This window comes from Tursiops truncatus, chromosome 3 (assembly GCF_011762595.2).
Source record: "Tursiops truncatus isolate mTurTru1 chromosome 3, mTurTru1.mat.Y, whole genome shotgun sequence".
Lineage (NCBI taxonomy): Eukaryota > Metazoa > Chordata > Mammalia > Artiodactyla > Delphinidae > Tursiops > Tursiops truncatus.
Window position 1 is genome coordinate 143,951,448 of NC_047036.1, and position 18,405 is coordinate 143,969,852.

At 49.8% G+C, this 18,405-nt stretch overlaps 1 protein-coding gene across 4 annotated transcripts in view; it reads right to left on the minus strand.

Annotated features, from left to right (window-relative positions):
- Positions 1 to 18,405, minus strand: part of SLIT3 (slit guidance ligand 3) — a 609,805-nt gene that overhangs the window by 27,391 nt on the left and 564,009 nt on the right. For all 4 annotated transcript variants that reach the window (XM_073802786.1, XM_073802783.1, XM_033853549.2 and 1 more), the window contains 5 exons: positions 16,845 to 16,984; positions 15,102 to 15,195; positions 10,492 to 10,629; positions 3,329 to 3,569; positions 1,226 to 1,356 (listed from right to left, as the gene is read on the minus strand). In XM_073802786.1, coding sequence (XP_073658887.1) covers positions 1,226 to 1,356; positions 3,329 to 3,569; positions 10,492 to 10,629; positions 15,102 to 15,195; positions 16,845 to 16,984 — 744 coding nt within the window. The remainder of the gene's footprint in view (positions 1 to 1,225; positions 1,357 to 3,328; positions 3,570 to 10,491; positions 10,630 to 15,101; positions 15,196 to 16,844; positions 16,985 to 18,405) is intronic.

An 18,405-nucleotide genomic window follows, 5' to 3' on the forward strand; every position in this document is an offset into this window, starting at 1 on the left:
TTAGCTAGCACTTCTCAGACTCACCTAGAGGCCCCTTAAAACCGGTGGCTGGGCCCGACCCCAGAGCTTCAGGGCACATCTGAAGATGTGCATTTTTCTAACAAGTTCCGGGCTGCTGTTGCTGCCGCCGCTCTGGGGCTTCACCTCGAGAACCACTGGTTTGCACCAATGGTTTTCAACTGGGTTTGTTGGAGGTGTATTGGGGGCCTTCGTGAGAGTTTGTGTGAAGGAGGAAACTTTGCTCCCCACCCCAGCCCAGCAGGGCAGCTTTGCTTCTGTGCGTTTAATATGATGGAGTTCCATGTAAAGTTCTGATTGAAGAAGGGATTTAGTTACTGGGAAAAAATGCTGCCCTTCACTCACCCTGATCAAATGTGCTCTCGCTTCCAGAGGGGAAGGGCTGGCCTCTGGATGTGGAGTTTTCCCCAAGTAAAGGCTCTCCTTCCATGGGAGGTTCTATGTGATTTTAAGTGTAACACAGACAAACATTTCTCACTTGAGGAGCTGCTTTTATAAGTATTATAAAAATATTTATAACTAAAATAATTTTTAAATGTTAATAGTCTAGAATTCATTTTACTGAGAAGTAGGAGAAAATTCTAACATGTTGATCTAGCAGAGCTGTGATTTCACAGATGCTATTACTCAAGCTGAGGCTAAATTTAAAAAGTGAACAGATTTAAAGCCGACGTAAGGTAGCGTGTTAGGTAACAGCCCAGCTGACATACTGATAATGTAAAAATCAGGGTGATGGTTGGAAAGACTGCAGTTTAGGAAAAACTGTCCTCTAGAACAGTTTGAAAGTCACTTGAGGAGTCCTGCTCCCTCCGTGCTCTGGAATGTCTTCCCCTTGAGTTCCATGCTCATCTCCCCGTTTTCTTTCTTAAACTAATGCAAGATTAGGATGACGTTTTGAAAAGGGCATCTCGTAAAGCAGCCTCGTCCCCACTGGAGCACAGGCTCCGGCCCAGTAGCCAGCTGGCCATCTACCTTATGGTAATGAGGTGTCATCTCCCCACGGGGTCTGCCTTCCGCCCTTCCACTCCTGCCTCTTCCTCCGAGACCACCTCTCTCGCTCCCACCCGCCACTCTGTGCCAGTGGAAAGTGGGGGGGTGGGCAGGGAGAGGCGGCATCAAAGCCGTCCTGGCATCTTCTCCTAGTGCTGGAAGCAGGCGCGAAATGCGAGGGGGGCTTGTGCAATGGGGGCGGGACTTTGGTCCTCACCTGTACACCGTGGTCGGCGGGGAGCTCAGGCTGTCGTAGACGAGCCTCACGTGGCCCTGGTACAGCTCCAGTGCCAGGGGGTCATTGTCTCCCTTGTAGAGAAGGATGCCGTTGTCCTTGTCCGTGGCCACCTGGAGGGAGTCATGAGGGTCAGGGCTGCCCTGAGTCCCCACCTCTCCCGTCCCCGCCTCACAGAGCCCTCTTCCAGGCGGCCTCTTCTGAATGAGACCTGGATCTGAATTCATGTCCGTACTTCCTCCTTCATCTAGTCTGTTCATTTCCATAAGGAAGTCCTATACTTAATGCTCCAGCAAATGCTGATTGAGCAATTCAACAAATATTTATGGAGTCCCCTTTATGTGCTGCTATGTTTTTATGTGTATGTGTGTGTGTGTGTGTGTGTGTATATACACATATATAAAAATGCCTGGAGCCCTGAGCTCTGACCTAGCCTCTTGGGGCCTTGGTCTCTCTGTATAAAGTATAATAACAATTATAAACAAAATACTACCAATTACTACTTAATTCTGTGTTTACTATGAACCAGGCAGTGTGTTAAGTGTCACCTAGGGAATTTTTTAAAAACACAGCGTCTGGGCTTCACCTCAAACCACTTGCATACAGATCTCCAGAGGCCAGACGCAGGCAAAGATACGAAGTGCCCCAGGAGGTTCTAAAGTGTTGCCAGGCTGAGAAGCACTGGTCTCAAAGCTGCTGCCCAGAGGGCGTCTGTTTGCCAGGCACAGGGCAACAGGGGTGGGGCTCTGTGACCAGCCTCTTGGCCCCCACTGCCTAGCCCAGGAGCAGCTGATGGTGGCCTGGGGCCAGACCCTGGCGGAGCCCAGGTCCCCGTAGGAGCCCTTGCCCATGAAGCTGACGGGGAGCAGGGGGTCTGATAGGACACTGGGCTGTCCGGGGCACTCGGTGCTGCACTGGGTATTGGGATGTAACACGTGCGTCCCTGGGTGTCTGGGACTGAGGGACGAAGGCAGGACGGCGACGCAGGGACCAGGGGCGAGGGCAGTGATGGCAACCAGAGCTTCTTTCTTGTGTGCGCCTGGGGTCAACCCCCATCTCAGAGGCCTGCCCGCTGGACTGTAGGCCCCACGAGGTGAGGCCGTGTGAATGTTCACACATCTCTGCAGGCCCAGTGCCTCGAATGGTACCTGGCAGGGGTGGAGGCCCAGTGGATCTTTGTTGAATATTTTCTCCACAAGCTTATACCTGGGCTAGTGTGGCCATAACCAGAAGGAAGAAAGGGCCTTAGCTAATGCTATGTGGCGGAGCCACTAACTGGCCTGCGCCCTCTAGCTGTGTCTCTGGGGTCCCCCCTGCCCACTGAGCCTACAGGCAGGGGCCTGCTCTTTATCATACCCCTTCCCTTCTCCCTCTGCCCCCCAACAGCATTGAGGTCACCCAGAAATGTAGCCTGGAAGAACTAGTCAGGTCCATAGGTAAGGAACTCGACAGAAGTTAGTTGGAAAAGAATTTGGTTCATACTGAACGGTTTCCTGTTCCCTGAAAAATGCCCTGCTCCCTTGTGCCTCTGGGCCTTTGCACACGCTGATCTCTGAGGCTGGAATGCACCACCCCCCTTCATCCTGCACCATCAGCCCCTCACCCTTCCGCCCTTCTCCAGGCAAGCTCCTACTCATCCTTCAGATCTCAGCTTAGTTCTCATTGCCTCTGGGGAGGCTTCCCTGATTCTTCCCAGCAGGCTGGTACCACTGCCCCGCCCACATGCTCCCACAACACCCAGGGTTGTCATCCCGCCCTGGGCAAGGGGCTTTGCCTGTCTTGTCCACCATTGAATCCCCAGTGCACAGTGTCTGGCATGTAATAGTTGAATGAATATTTCCTAGAGAAAAGAATGAATGAGGCTGGAGTGGGGGCTGCTCTTTGCAGTGAGAGCTGGTCAGGAGCTGTCTATAGAACCCTCTGGACAGAGCTGGTCCCAGTCTCCCCAAGCTGAGTGTTGTCCCTTACGATGTGTAGGGAAGGGGGCAGGACTGCTGCCATCTGGGGCATCCCAGCTGTTCTCGGAACAGTCAGAGCTTGGGGGCATGTTAGGGTCCCTCCAAGGGCTGGGTGGGTGGGGCGCACCTGCAGGGAGATGTTGGCCTGGGGCCGGACCTTGGCGGAGGCCAGTTCCACGTAGGAGTCCTTGCCCACGAAGTTGACGGTGATGAGCTTCTCGCACCTTGGGCCGGCAAAGCCCGGGGGGCAGCGGCAGGTGGGCTCCTGCTGCACCACGATGCACTGGGCCCCGTTCTGGCACTCGTACTGGTCGCAGGGGCTTGTCTGTAGCAGGACCATGGGCGGGGGGTGCTCGCAGTAGAGCCCGCTGGGAGGGAGGAGAGGAGGATGGGGGGAGGGAAGATGGGGAACGGTGAGAGGAGACATCAAGTTATTTAGGCCAAAGAGCCACTAGCAGAGACCGTGGCATGAGAGGGAACTGAGACTAGTTCCAGCCCTGCTAGTGACTGGGGCAAGGCCTGATCCTTCTCTAAGCCCCAGATTTCCCTTTTTCTTTTCTTTTTTCGGTACGCGGGCCCCTCACCGTCACGGCCCCTCCCGTCACGGAGCATAGGCTCCGGACGTGCAGGCCCAGTGGCCATGGTCCACGGGCCCAGCTGCTCCGCGGCAAGTGGGATCCTCCCAGACCGGGGCACGAACCCGCGTCCCCTGCATCGGCAGGTGGACCCCCAACTACTGCGCCACCAGGGAAGCCCTCCCATTTTTAAAATAATGAGGTCAGACTAGAGCACAGGTTCTCAATATCAGCGTCATCAGAATTGCCTGCGATGAATTTGTTGAAAGTGCAGATTCTCATCCAGCCATGGATCAGTGGATAAGCAAAACGGGGTACGTACACACAAGGGAATAACACTCCGCCTTGAAAAGGGCATTCAGACACATGCTACAGTATGGATGGACCTTGAGGAGATTATACTAAGTCAAAGAAGCAGAGAGAAAAAGACAAATGCTGTCTGATTCCACTCATATGAAGTACCCAGAGTGGTTAAACTCATGGAAACAGAAAGTAGAATAGTGGCTTCTGGGGGACTTAGCTGGTGGTCCAGGGGTTAAGACTCCATGCTTCCAATGCAGGGGGTGTGGGTTCAATCCCTGGCCAGGGAACTAAGATGCCACGTGGTGCGGCCAATAAATTAAAAAAGAATGGTGGCTGCTGAGGCCAGGGGAGGGGGAACAGGAAAATGTTTAATTGGATACAGAGTTTCAGTTTGCTAGATAAAAAGAGTTCTGGAGGACTTCCCTTGTGGCGCAGTGGATAATAATCTGCCTGCCAATGCAGGGGAAATGGGTTCAATACCTGGTCCAGGAAGATCCCACACGCCGCGTAGCAACTAAGCCCGTGCACCACAACTACTGAGCCTGTGCTCTAGAGCCCGCAAGCCACAACTACTGAGCCCATGTGCCCTAGAGCCCACATGCTGCAACTACTCAGCCCGTGTGCTGCAACTACTGGAGTCTGCATGCCTAGAGCCCGTGCTCTGCAACAAGAGAAGCCACCACAATGAGAAGCCCATGCACCGCAATGAAGAGTAGCCCCCATTAAGAGAATTCAGCACCACCAAACCAGCTTTACAACAAATGCTAAAGGAACTTCTCTAGGCAGGAAACACAAGAGAAGGAAAAGACCTACAAAAACAAACACAAGACAATTAAGAAAATGGTAATAGGAATATACATATCGATAATTACCTTAAATGTAAATGGATTAAATGCTCCAACCAAAAGACATAGACTGGCTGAATGGATAGAAGAATAAGACCTGTATAGATGCTATTTACAAGAGACCCACTTCAGATCTAGGAACACATACAGACTGAAAGTGAGGGGATGGAAAAAGATATTCCATGCAAATGGAAATCAAAAGAACACTGGAGTAGCAGTTCTCATATCAGACAAAAGAGACTTTAAAACAAAGAGAAAGAGAGACAAAGAAGGATACTACATAATGATCAAGGGATCAATCCAAGAAGAAGATATAACGATTGTAAATACACACCCAACATAGGAGCACTTCAATATGTAAGGCAAATGCTAACAGCCAAAAAAGGGGAAATTGACAGTAACACATGCATAGTAGGGGACTTTAACACCCCACTTTCACCAATGAACAGATCATCCATAATGAAAATAAATAAGGAAACACAAGCTTTAAATGACACATTAGACAAGATGGACTTAATTGATATTTATAGGACATTCCATCCAAAAAAACAGAATACACTTTCTTCTCAAGTGCTCGTGGAACATTCTCCAGGATAGATCATATCTTGGGTCACAAATCAAGCCTTAGTAAATTTAAGAAAATTGAAATTGTATCAGGTATCTTTTCCGACCACTACACTATGAGACTAGATATTAATTACAGGAAAAAACTGTAAAAAAATGCAAACACATAGAGGCTAAACAATATGCTACTAAATAACTGAAGAGATCACTGAAGAAATCAAAGAGGAAATCAAAAAATACCTAGAAACAAATGACAACGAAAACACGACAACCCAAAACCTATGGGATGCAGCAAAAGCAGTTCTAAGAAGGAAGTTTATAGCAATACAAGCCTACCTCAAGAAACAAGAAAAATCTCAAACAACCTAAACTTAAACCTAAAGCAATTAGAGAAAGAAGAACAACCCCCCCCACCAAGAGTTAGCAGAAGGAAAGAAATCATAAAGATCAGATCAGAAATAAATGAAAAAGGGCTTCCCTGGTGGTGCAGAGGTTGAAAATTTGCCTGCCAATACAGGGGACATGGGTTTGATCCCTGGTCCAGGAAGATCCCACATGCCGCAGAGCAACTAAGCCTGTGCGCCACAGCTACTGAGCCTGCACTCTAGAGCCCGTAAGCCACAACTACTGAGCCTGTGTGCCACAACTACTGAAGTATGCATGCCTAAAGCCTGTGCTCTGCAATAAGAGAAGCCACCGCAGTGAGAAGCCTGAGCACCACAACGACCCAATGCAGCCAAAAATAAATAAATAAAATAAATAAATTTATTTAAAAAAAGAAATAAATGAAAAAGAAATGAAGGAAACAATAATAAAGATCAATAAAACTAAAAGCTGGTTCTTTGAGAAGATAAACAAAATCAATAAGCCATTAGCCAGACTCATCTAGAAAAAAAGGGAGAAGACTCAAATCAATAGAATTAGAAATGAAAAAGGAGAAGTAACAACTGACACTGCAGAAATACAAGAGAGATTACTACCAGCAACTATGTGCCAATAAAGTGGACAACCTGGAAGAAATGGACAAATTCTTAGAAAAACATAACCTTCTAAGACTGGAACAGGAAGAAACAGAAAATATAAACAGACCAATCACAAGCACTGAAATTGAAACTGTGATTAAAAATCTGCCAGCAAACAAAAGCCCAGGACCAGATGGCTTCACAGGAGAATTCTATCAAACATTTAGAGAAGAGCTAACACCTATCCTTCTCAAACTCTTCCAAACTATAGCAGAGGGAGGAACACTCCCAAACTCATTCTACAAGGCCACCATCACCCTGATACCAAAACCAGACAAAGATACTACAAAAAAAGATGTCACAAAGAAAGAAAACTATAGGCCAATATCACTGATGAACATAGACGCAAAAATCCTCAACAAAATACTAGCAAACAGAATCCAACAGCACATTAAAAGGATCATACATTATGATCAAGTGGTGTTTATCCCAGGAATGCAAGGATTCTTCAATATACACAGATCAATCAACGTGATACATCATATTAACAAATTGAAGGAGAAAAACCATATGATTATCTCAATAGATGCAGAGAAAGCTTTTGACAAAATTCAACACCCATTTATGATAAAAACCCTCCAGAAAGTACGCATAGAGGGAACTTTCCTCAACATAATAAAGGCCGTATATGACAAACGCACAGCCAACATTGTCCTCAATGGTGAAAAACTGAAAGCATTTCCACTAAGATCAGGAAGAAGACAAGGTTGCCCACTCTCACCACTATTAGTCAACATAGTTTTGGGAGTTTTAGCCACAGCAATCAGAGAAGAAAAAGAAATAAAAGGAATCCAAATCAGAAAAGAAGTAAAACTGTCACTGTTTGCAGATGACATGATACTCTACATAGAGAATCCTAAAGATGCTACCAGAAAACTACTAGAGCTAATCGATGAATTTGGTAAAGTAACAGGATACAAAATTAATGCACAGAAATCTCTTGCCTTTCTATACACTAATGGTGAAAAATCTGAAAGAGAAATTAAGGAAACACTCCCATTTACCATTGCAACAAAAAGAATAAAATACCTAGGAATAAACCTACCTAAGGAGACAAAAGACCTGTATGCAAAAAACTATAAGATACTGATGAAAGAAATTAAAGATGACACAAACAGATGGAGAGATATACCATGTTCCTGGATTGGAAGAGTCAACATTGTGAAAATGATTCTACTACCCAAAGCAATCTACAGATTCAATGCAATCCCTGACAAACTACCACTGGCATTTTTCACAGAACTAGAACAAAAAATTTCACAATTTGTATGGAAACACAAAAGACCCTGAATAGCCAAAGCAATCTTGAGAACGAAAAATGGAGCTGGAGGACTCAGGTTCCTGGACTTCAGACTATACTACAAAGCTACGGTAATCAAGATAATATGGTACTGGCACAAAAAAAGAAATACAGATCAATGGAACAGGATAGAAAGCCCAGAGGTAAACCCACGCACATATGGTCACCTTGTCTTTGATAAAGGAGGCAAGAATATACAATGGAGAAAAGACAGCCTCTTCAATAAGTAGTGCTGGGAAAACTGGACAGCTACATCTAAAAGAATGAAATTAGAACACTCCCTAACACCGAATAAAAAATTAACTCAAAATGGATTAAAGACCTAAATGTAAGGGCAGACACTGTAATATAAACCCTCAGAGGAAAACATAGGCAGAACACTCTAGGACATAAATCACAGCAAGATCCTTTTTGACCCACGTCCTAGAGAAATGGAAATAAAAACAAAAATAAGCAAATGGGACCTAATGAAACTTAAAAGCTTTTGCACAGCAAAGGACACCATAAACAAGATGAAAAGACAACCCTCAGAATGGGAGAAAATATTTGCAAACGAAGAAACTGACAAAGGATTAATCTGCAAAGTATACAAGCAGCTCATGCAGCTTAATGTCAAAAAACAAACAGCCCAATCCAAAAATGGGCAAAAGACCTAAATAGACATTTCTCCAAAGAAGATATACAGATTGGCAACAACCACATGAAAGGATGCTCAACATCACTAATCATTAGAGAAATGCAAATCAAAACTACAATGAGGTATCACCTCACACCCGTCAGAATGGCCATCATCAAAAAATCTACAAACAATAAATGCTGGAGAGGGTGTGGAGAAAAGGGAACCCTCTTGCATTGTTGTTGGGAATGTAAATTGATACAGTCACTATGGAGAACAGTATGGAGGAGGTTCCTTAAAAAACTAAAAATAGAACTACCATATGACCCAGCAATCCCACTACTGGGCATATACCCTGAGAAAACCGTAGTTCAAAACAAGTCATGTACCATAATGTTCATTGCAGCTCTATTTACAATAGCCAGGATATGGAAGCAGTCTAAGTGTCCATCGACAGATGAATGGATGAAGAAGATGTGGCATATATATACAATGGAATATTACTCAGCCATAAAAAGAAATGAAATTGAGTTATTTGTAGCGAGGTGGAGGGACCTAGAGTCTGTCATACAGAGTGAAGTAAAGTCAGAAAGAGAAAAACCAATACCATATGCTAACACATATATATGGAATCCAAAAAAAAAAAAAAGGTACTGATGAACCTAGAGGCAGGACAGGAATAAAGATGCAGACATAGAGAATGGACTTGAGGACGTGGGTGGGGAAGGGTAAGCTGGGACAAAGTGAGAGAGTGGCATGGACATAAATACACCACCAAATGTAAAACAGATAGCTAGTGGGAAGCAGCTGCATAGCACAGGGAGATCAGCTCGGTGCTTTGTGACCACCTAGAGGGGTGGGATAGGGAGGGTGGAGGGAGGGAGACGCAAGAGGGAGGAGATATGGGGATATATGTATACGTATAGCTGATTCACTTTGTTATACAGCAGAAACTAACACACCATTGTAAAGCAATTATACTCCAATAAGGATGTTTAAAAAAAAACAGAGTAGCCCCCACTCGCAGCAACTAGAGAAAGCCCGCGTGCAACAACAAAGACCCAACGCAGCCAAAAAAAAAAAAAAGAGTTCTGGAGATGGATGGTGGTGATGTTTGCACGGCGATAAGAATGTACTTACTGTACATTTAAAAATGCTTAAGACGGTAAATTTTGTGTTATGTGCATTTTACCACAATTAAAATTTTTTTTGTTTGAAAGTGTGGGTTTCCAACTCCTTCTCCCCACCCCAGATTCTAATTTCGGAACTCTGGGGTGGGGCTCTGGAACTTATATTTTCACAAGCCTGGCATGCAGATGGTCTCAATCAGGCTTTGGAACCAACTGCCTTGAGAACTCATGGTTCCTTCCAGGCTCACGTTCTCAGAGTCTATGACCAGGGCTCGGCTGCACAGTCAGATCTATACCTCCATGAGTACTGACATGTATACAGGACTGTCCCCCAGTCTGACCCCCCTACGTGGTCCCTGCCTCCCCTCCAGGCTCCCCTGGGCCCTTCCCTTCCAGTCAGTGTGGGAGCAAGAGCTGGCACCCTCATACCCCTTCCACGTACCCCACAGACATCTGACCCCCTGGCCAGGGCCTCCAGTCTCCCGTTTCTCTCCTGGATTCACTGATTCCAATGACTGACCCCCAAACCCTCCCATTCACCTCCATTTTCGTGCCATTAGGGCACCATACTGCTTTTGTTCTCCAGCCTAGAAAGAAGACTCCTGCCAGCGTGGCCATGTGGCTACCCACACCCTGCAAGCTGGGCTCCAGAACGGTGGCATCTTTCGTTAGATGGAATCACGCCGAAGTTTGACATGATATGAGCCGGACCCTAAGTCCGACTTCCACATGGTTGCCTAGGGTACCTCTTTTTTTCCATCTACAGCATGGGGCGAACAAGGTCTGCTCTGGCACTTGGAAGGGCTGAAGAAGGTTTGGGGGAATAAAGGCACCACAGAGACCTAGGGCTAGGGCTGTCTGGGTCGCCACCCTGGATGCCTGGGCCCACCAGCCCCCAGCCCGCTGCCCCCTGCCATCCAGCCCCTTGACCATACCTGAAGCCCTGGGGGCAGATGCACGTGTAGCCGTTGACCGCATCCACGCACTGGGCCCCATGGCGGCACCTGTGGGCTGCGCAGTCATCACTGTTCACCTCGCAGAGCTTCCCGCTGTAGCCAGGGAGACACTCGCACCTGGAACACAGCAGAGCGAGGCTGTTCCACGGCCTGGCCGGCTTCTAGGCAGCCTCTCCTCTACCCACGTAGCCAAGTCCCCGCAGCTCTTGCGGGCTCCCCAAAGCCTGGCCTGCCATGGGTCTCCTGGGCTGTCCACAGCCTCTGGTCACTGCAATGCGATGTCTGCCTGCTTCACGTGGGGCATCTTGTCAGGAGCCGGCTGAGGAGGGCAGGGCTGCGGTCACACAGGCTTTGGCTTGGGTCTACCACTGTCTACACAGAACTAATATCCAGCTTAGCCTGTGGGCTAAGCACCTTTCAGGGTGCCTTGCTAAGGCCTCCCAGCACCCTGTGAAGGAGGGTCGGTCCCCCTCCAATACCAGAGGAAACCAGGGCTCCAGGAGAGCTGACCTGACTTCCCCGAGGCCCCCCGCCGTGGAACACTCACGTGTGTCAGTGATACTTCGTTTACAGTTAACGTGTGTCAGACCCTGTTCTCGGTGTATCTGCCACGCACTGCCTCTCTGTGTTTCAGTTTCTTCACTTTTCAACGTGACTGATGATCGATAACTTCACCTCTTATGGTGGTTTTAAAAATTAAGTGATACACTCTGTGCAGGCCACTAGATCCACACTGAGGAAACTGTCAGTGTGATGTAGAACGTGCTGATAAGGACACTCCCTTTGATTCTATTCTATTGTTTGTTCATTTTTTCCCAGGGATTCGGGCTGATATTAGAAGGTGAATCCCTTTGCCCTTGATAAATGCCTCCTGGTTTCCAGGGGAGAGGATGGGAGCTACTGACCCAACCCAGGCCCTGCAGGCTGACCCGCCCCTCCCTGAAGAGCACGGTGTCAGCAGCTCCATCACGTCCCTGCTAGCCCAGGTTTCAGCCCGGCCAGAGACGGCTGCGGCGGGTCTCCCTAAACATGGGCCTGAGACACACATCTCTGGGCTCCTCTGTCTGGGGTGACAATGTGCCGAAGTCCCAGCAAGGAAGAGACCAAAGGTACCACCTTACTCACAGCGGCTTCAGCACACAGGCACGTGTGAACACAAATGCTTCCTGGCTCCTCTACCTCCAGCAGGGCCTGGAGCCTGCACACCTCTCTGGGCTCACTGGCTGAATCCTGCTGGGCGGAGTGTAAATAATAACCACAGCCTATCCAAGTCAGAAGAGGAAGTTGGTACGGGCAGGGGATGGTGTGGTACGGGTGGCCAGGTGGGGAGGGAAGTGAGACCTTGGAATACTTATGTGACAGGGGAGGCTGACGGGAAGCATCAGGACAAAGGGATAGTCGTCCCTCCGCCCTCTCCTCACTCCACCCCCTTTAGGATGGCTGGAAGTGGGCTGGAATCACAAGCAGATCCTGGCGGTGCTGGGGCTGCCAGAACACGGTGCATGCCGTGGACTCAGCATGGCAAGGTAAGACGCTCAGGGGGTGGGGTGTCCCTGGAGGGGGCGAGTTCTAGAATCTGAGGATTTACTGGAGCTGCGTCCAAAAGCTGTGAAATCTGCTAAGATCTGACCTATTTACCTTTACTTATTTGATGGGTAAATTTGATATATGTGACCTATTGCTGCACCAGAAAGTGCAAACTTTCACGTCTTAGCCCCCATTCCTTCCTAGTCTTTTTTTTTTTTCCTTGCGGTACGCGGGCCTCTCACCGCCGTGGCCTCTCTCGCTGCGGAGCACAGGCTCCGGGCGCACAGGCTCAGCGGCCATGGACTACAGCCCCAGCTGCTCCGCGGCATGTGGGATGGCCCCGGACTGGGGCACGAACCCGCGTCCCCCGCATCTGCAGGTGGACCCCCAACCACTGCGCCACCAGGGAAGCCCCCCTTCCTAGTCTTTTAAAGGAACAGCTCGGGGATGCCTTTTGGGGGCACATGCTCAATATATCACAAGCCAGGCCTCTGCTAGGGTTAAACCTGGCCCCAGCAGGCATCTGTGTTTGTGTCTCCTGAATTCTAAGAAGTACCTGCAGAGCAACTCAAGCTGTATGAGCTTCTCCAAGGCAATAATAGCTGCTCACTACTTACAGGGCAAAACCCAGCCTGATAAGCATGGAATTCGAGGCAACTGAGCAGGTCTTTATGAGGAATTAGGGAAGCCATGCTCCCTCGCAGATGAAGCAGTGGAAGTCTGGAGGAAGATGTGTTTACATCCTTCTTTTCTCCCAGTGCTACAGCCCTCTCCACACCTGCGCTTCCTAAACGAAACACCCAGGGGTCTTGTTAAAGTGCAGCTTCTGATTCAGGGAGTCCGGGTGGGGCCTGGGGATTAGTATTCCCAACAAGCTCCCATGGGATGCTGATACTGCTGGTTCATGGACCTCACCTCCAATATTAAGGATCCCTACAACACTTCTTCATCGGCCAAAGACAAGCATCTCGTGGTATAACCTGCATTCCCTGTTGTCCTCAAATGTGTTGCCTTTACCTTTTTTCTAAAGCGTAAGGGTTATGCAATTTTGATATGCATTCGACCTACTGATTCTGGACGAGGAGTTACCAAGTGACTTCATGAGCCTCTGGATTTAGCCGAGGAATCAGTCAGGCCTGGATTGACTCGCGTCCCTTTCTGTGCACGTGTGTCGGCTGCTGGCTCCACCTCCCTGAGCCTCAGCCCCACACAGGAGGTGGGTAACAGTTTCTACATCCTAAGATTGCTGAGTGTTAAGCGAGATAATAATGCACAGTGCCTGACACAGAGGGAGCGTTCAGTGCATGCCAGCCACTGCCATCTTTGTTTCTGTTATTATTTTCAGTGTGTATGGGCAGTGTTCATTATTATTTTCAGGGCTTCAGTATGTTATTACTTCACTGTTCATGTCACAGATACTGATAGAGTACTATCTGTTCTGTTGAGTTGAGGCCTCATTAGAACAGCATACAAGGAAATCCCCAAGGATAAACATCTTCCAACTTGGGCAGAGGTTGCACTGACTGCACATCTCTTTTGTTAATGCCCCTGTTCCCTGCCTTGGGATGTGAGTTGTTATGGTGATGGCAGGGGAGGGCGATAACATTATAAAATGCTGCACTGGGAGAAGGGACTTTTCATTTAAATGCATCTCAAAAAGAAAAAAAAAATCGACATTATTGAGTTGGCCTGTAGACCTCTTCAAGATTCTAAGAGACACTGTGCATAAATATATCAATATTATCTCAAGATTCTGAAAGCGAGACTGGTTTCTATATTCTATATTGTCCTTGAACTCAAGGGGTCTTGGTTACAGTAGAGAGAGTTTCCAGGGACAAGTAGTAGAGAATCGTGATCTCTGGTCCTAAGTCTCTAGCACCCCATTCCCAGACCTGTACCCTGGACCACTTCTGACCAGTCGCCAAGCTCGCTATGCTCGTCCAAGCCAGCTTCCTCTGAGCTTGCCGTCCACTCAGCCTGGAATGCCACTGATCTCCTTTCCATCTACAGATATTCTCCCCACTCTTCACGGCTCAGATGCCCAGTCGCCATCACTGCCCCTTCTGAGGTACACGCAAAGCACTTTTCCTGTCAGTCCAGCCGGCTCAGCTTTGGGTTCAAGTTTGTGTTTTAAGCATCTCTTCCTACCCCTTTGCTCTTCCTTCAGTTGAAGAGCAGCCCTGATCTGAAGTCAAATCCTGGAGTGGGAAAAGCAGGGTGGAGGGCAGGCATCCCTCGCTCTTACTCAAGCTCAGGGAACTCGAGTATGTGAAAGCCCACCCGGCACACCTCCGAGGGGACGGGAGCAGGTGAGGCAGACTTGAAGGAGGGTGCACGCACCAAAGGACCGCAGCCTCCTTTGCTCCCTCTGAAGCCAGAGGCCCTACACGCCTCTTGCGTTTTCCCTGGTGGTAAGTTCTAGGCTTGGGATATCCAGATAGTAGAAAAGGAAAACACAAGAAGAGGTGCTTATGGCCCCCTCTCACCCTCACCTACTCTAGACTCTTCTCCCACCTGCGGGGCTCCCTCCTTCTTGCAGCGCATCCCAATTCCACCCATTCTTTGGTGGTCATTTCACATCCCACCTCCTAGGGTGGGGGGGCTTCCCGCTCTGCTCCAGAAAGTTCTCCCCCGCCCCCTCCTCAGACCCCCAGCAGCACTTAGAGCCAGGATCTAGGGCCCTAGGAATTGCTTCTTTTCTTAACCTTTGTTTTGTGTCAACTTTTCCTCCCCCAGGTCCACGGCAAGGGCCTTGGAGGGAGGGAATTAAAAACCTCCTGCGCTACCCACTGCCTTCAGTACAGTGAGGATCTGGGGCCTGAGGGAGAGGGAGAGGGAACAGAGAGGACAGACACAGAGGCTCAGAGAGACAGAGAGAGACTAAGAGGATTAGACCATGACTGGTCAGAGATACAGAAAAGCACACGGTAACAAACAAGTAACAGGCAGAAAGAGAGAGAGAGGAAAAAAAAATGTGGAGGGAGCCCCAGAGTCTCTGCCTCAAACCCAGACCGCTGGAGCCGGGTCCTTGGGACCCGGTGCTGGGCATGAACGAGCCTCACCTGAATCCTCTGTCCAGGGAGACGCACTTTGCCTCATGCTGACAGAGGTTCATCCCGGGCACGCAGTGGTCGATCACCTCGTCGCACAGCTCACCTGGTGGGGCGGGTAGAGAGAACCCAGGCATCAGGGAGGGTACCGGGGGAATGCCCTGGCTAGAAGTCAGGTTCATCCAGCCCCTGGCCAGGAGGTCACGGGCATCAGGGGCCCTGCATTTGCTCTTTTGGCGTCTCCTTTCTCCTGTGCCTCAGCCTCGGTTTCCCTGGCAGTGACCATGGGAAGACTGCAGGACCTCACCCGGGCACGGTCACTGTACCACCATAGGCGCGGCGGCAGCTGCAATCACCCCTGACCTTGGGCTATGCTTATGTATTTTTCCTTCCACACCCATGTGTGGAGCACCTCCTGTGTGGCAGCACTGTGCTGGGGACACAGCCGTGACCTGGCCCTGTCCCCTCTCCCCCTCCATGGCTAGTGCGGGGGGTGTATCTACAAATAAGCAGGCAATTAATTACAACACAGAGCTGTCAGCGCGATGACGGGAAAACTCAGTGGAAACCCAGAGGCTTCCTGGAGGAGGGGACAGCGCTTAGCTCAGTCCACCTGTTACAGATAAGTAATAAGCCCCTTGGATTTTCTCAGAGAAGAAAATATGGAAAGAATGTGAAGTTCTGGTCTCTGGATACATCCCCTTTGCAATTCACAGTGTCAGAAAATGCCGAACAGGCCATAAATACCCAAGGATGTAAGCCCTGAAATACTGACGCCACCTGAAAGTGTGTTTTGGGAATGTGGGAGGTAAGATAGGACAGCAGGGGAGAGGCCCCTGGCAGATGCATCTCTGAGTTTTGCGCTTCCTCACATTCCACCCCCGGCAAGCCAGGTGGAGAGGGATCTAGAAGAAACAAACTTCCAGCCAGGGAGGTTCATTCAGAGGACAGGCGTGGGCAGGAGAAGGCAGCCTGGGCCGCGGCTCCCAGGGGACAGGGCAGAGGACGGTCCTGAGGACGGCCGGGGAGAAAAAGCATGACAGGCATAGCCCCGGCGTCTGTTCTCTGTTGCGGTGAGGGTAAGCTGACTCCCACCCTGTCCTCATTTTGCCCCAGTCTCTCAGACCACAGAGAGCACCGTGTGCCTTCTAAGCCTCCCCTCACCTGCTGGAGACACCCAGAGAGGTGCGGTCTCTGTGGGGGACACTTTTTGACGTTTTCTGGCACAGACAAAACCACTACGTCCCATTCTCAGGAACAAAGTACAACAAGCCAGAACTGCACCCCGGTCCACGGCAGACGCAGGCGGGAAACCGCCTTAATGCGTGTTTCCTCAGCTCCCTCCACCCGTGCCCATCTGCCCACTGTCAGTTCAGACCCGAACGGAGCGTGACCACAATGCAAGTGCCTCTGTGCTGGCTTCAGACACCACCAGGGCTCCAGGGTTCCCGAAGGAGGGGATGAACATGAACCAAATGGACAGCTGAAAGGGCCCTGGGGAACTGTTCAAAGTGGGGAGGAGCTAGTGATTTGCAGGGGGTGGGGTGGGGGGTGGCAGAGGGTAGACAAGCTAGAAGAGAGAGGGCCTCTGGGAAGCCCCTCATAACACAGTACCAGGTTGTGGGGGTTCAAGACTTTGTCCAGAGGGGGACAGGAGGTGGAGCCTTTGGAAGAAGCTAAGAACGTGGTACTCTTCGAACGCACGACAAGCCACAGCCTGCACACGGCAACCCGCGCTCGGGCGTCGGGGCTCACCTGTGTAGTCTGGTGGGCACACACACACATAGGTGTTGATCCCGTCCACACAGGTGGCGTTGTTCTCACAGTCGCTGTCCTCGCAGTCGTCTGGGTTGATCTCACACCGCTGCCCCTCGAAGCCCAGGGGACAGGAGCAGCTTTGGGGATGTGTGGGTGCGAAGAGGGGAGCCGCGGGTCAGGGAGAGGGGTGGGTTGGAGCAGCAGAGGGGAAGGTGGGAGATAGAATCAGTCAGGTTTCTCCTCTGGATGGAGGTCCGGGACAGCACGGTGGACCCAGGAGGTCTTGGGGTTCTGAGCAGGAAGACCCTTAGGAGCCTAAGAGGGCATTTCATCTAGCCCCCTGTCTCCGGGCAGAATTCCATCTCCCCGGCCCTGGATGGCTACCTCGCCAGGGGGCGATTCCCATTGGCTGTGCCTCCTTCACCGCTCCCCCAGCTGGATGTAGTTTCCTGGGTAGAGCTTAAATTCCTCCAGCTGTCTCTTAAGCAGCCTCTGGGTAGTCTCTTTTGTAGACAAAGGAGAGAAAGAGCAAAATGAACGCTGCCCTTTGGGTGATTTTCTACTCAAGGGCAGCCTTTGTATCTGGAGCAGGACATAGATCAGGCTCTGCAACCAGGTTTCTTGGAAGTTAAATTCTGCGTCTCAGTTTCCTTATCTGTTGACTGGTGCTATTATCTACCCCCTGCAGGGTGGCTGCAGGCATTAAATGAGATTATACAAGTAAAACCCTTAGAAGGGTACACAGCACAGTGAAAATGTTCAGAACATGTTAGCTAGATTTAGTTCTAGGCAAAACTACCCACCTCCTTAACCTTATTCTCAGGGATGCCATTTCTCCCTGTCAGGTATTCCTGCTGCTTCTGAGCCCCCTCCAGCTTCTGGGGGCTGAGGGAAGGGTGGGAGGGCCCCTCTGCTGCCAACACTTTCTGGTGAGCCTGGCTTAAAACACCCTAGATGAGTATGATGCATTTCCTTAACCTGTCTCTGGAGTGTTAAACCTCTTGGATAAAAACCTCAACCCCCGTCCTCTGTCCGACCTTGGCCACTTCCCCAGGATTAGACGTGCAAAGTCAGTCAGCACTGATGAAGTCCGTTCTGGGCAGCTGACAAGGGGCGGGCGCTGGGAGGATGCAGGTGGGAGCCGAGCGTTTGATTAAAGAAGCGCTGCAGGGAATCTCACTCTTTCTGTGGCCCATCCCCCCCCGTCAGGGACCAGGGGCATACACCCCCATCCACGAACGTGTGTTCCAGCCTCAGACCTGGAATTCCAGGCCTCTCTCCATTTCAGAGACTGCTCTGACTTGGGCGTTTAGCTAAACAGCGAAACTAAACTAATAGGAAGTGGATTTTTGTGGTCCTAGAGTCCTAAATAACCTCCTTCCCTCTGTGACCTGAAAACTGGGTCACATTTTCTACAAAAGGCTGGGGGAAGGGTCCTCGGGCCTGAGCTCTGGAGCTGGAGCAAAATGACTAAGTCCTTTTTGTTTCTCTTAGGGACCCTGGCCATTCATGAAAAAGGTCATTTCTTCAGAGCCAGACAGTGGGTCGTTTTCCAAAG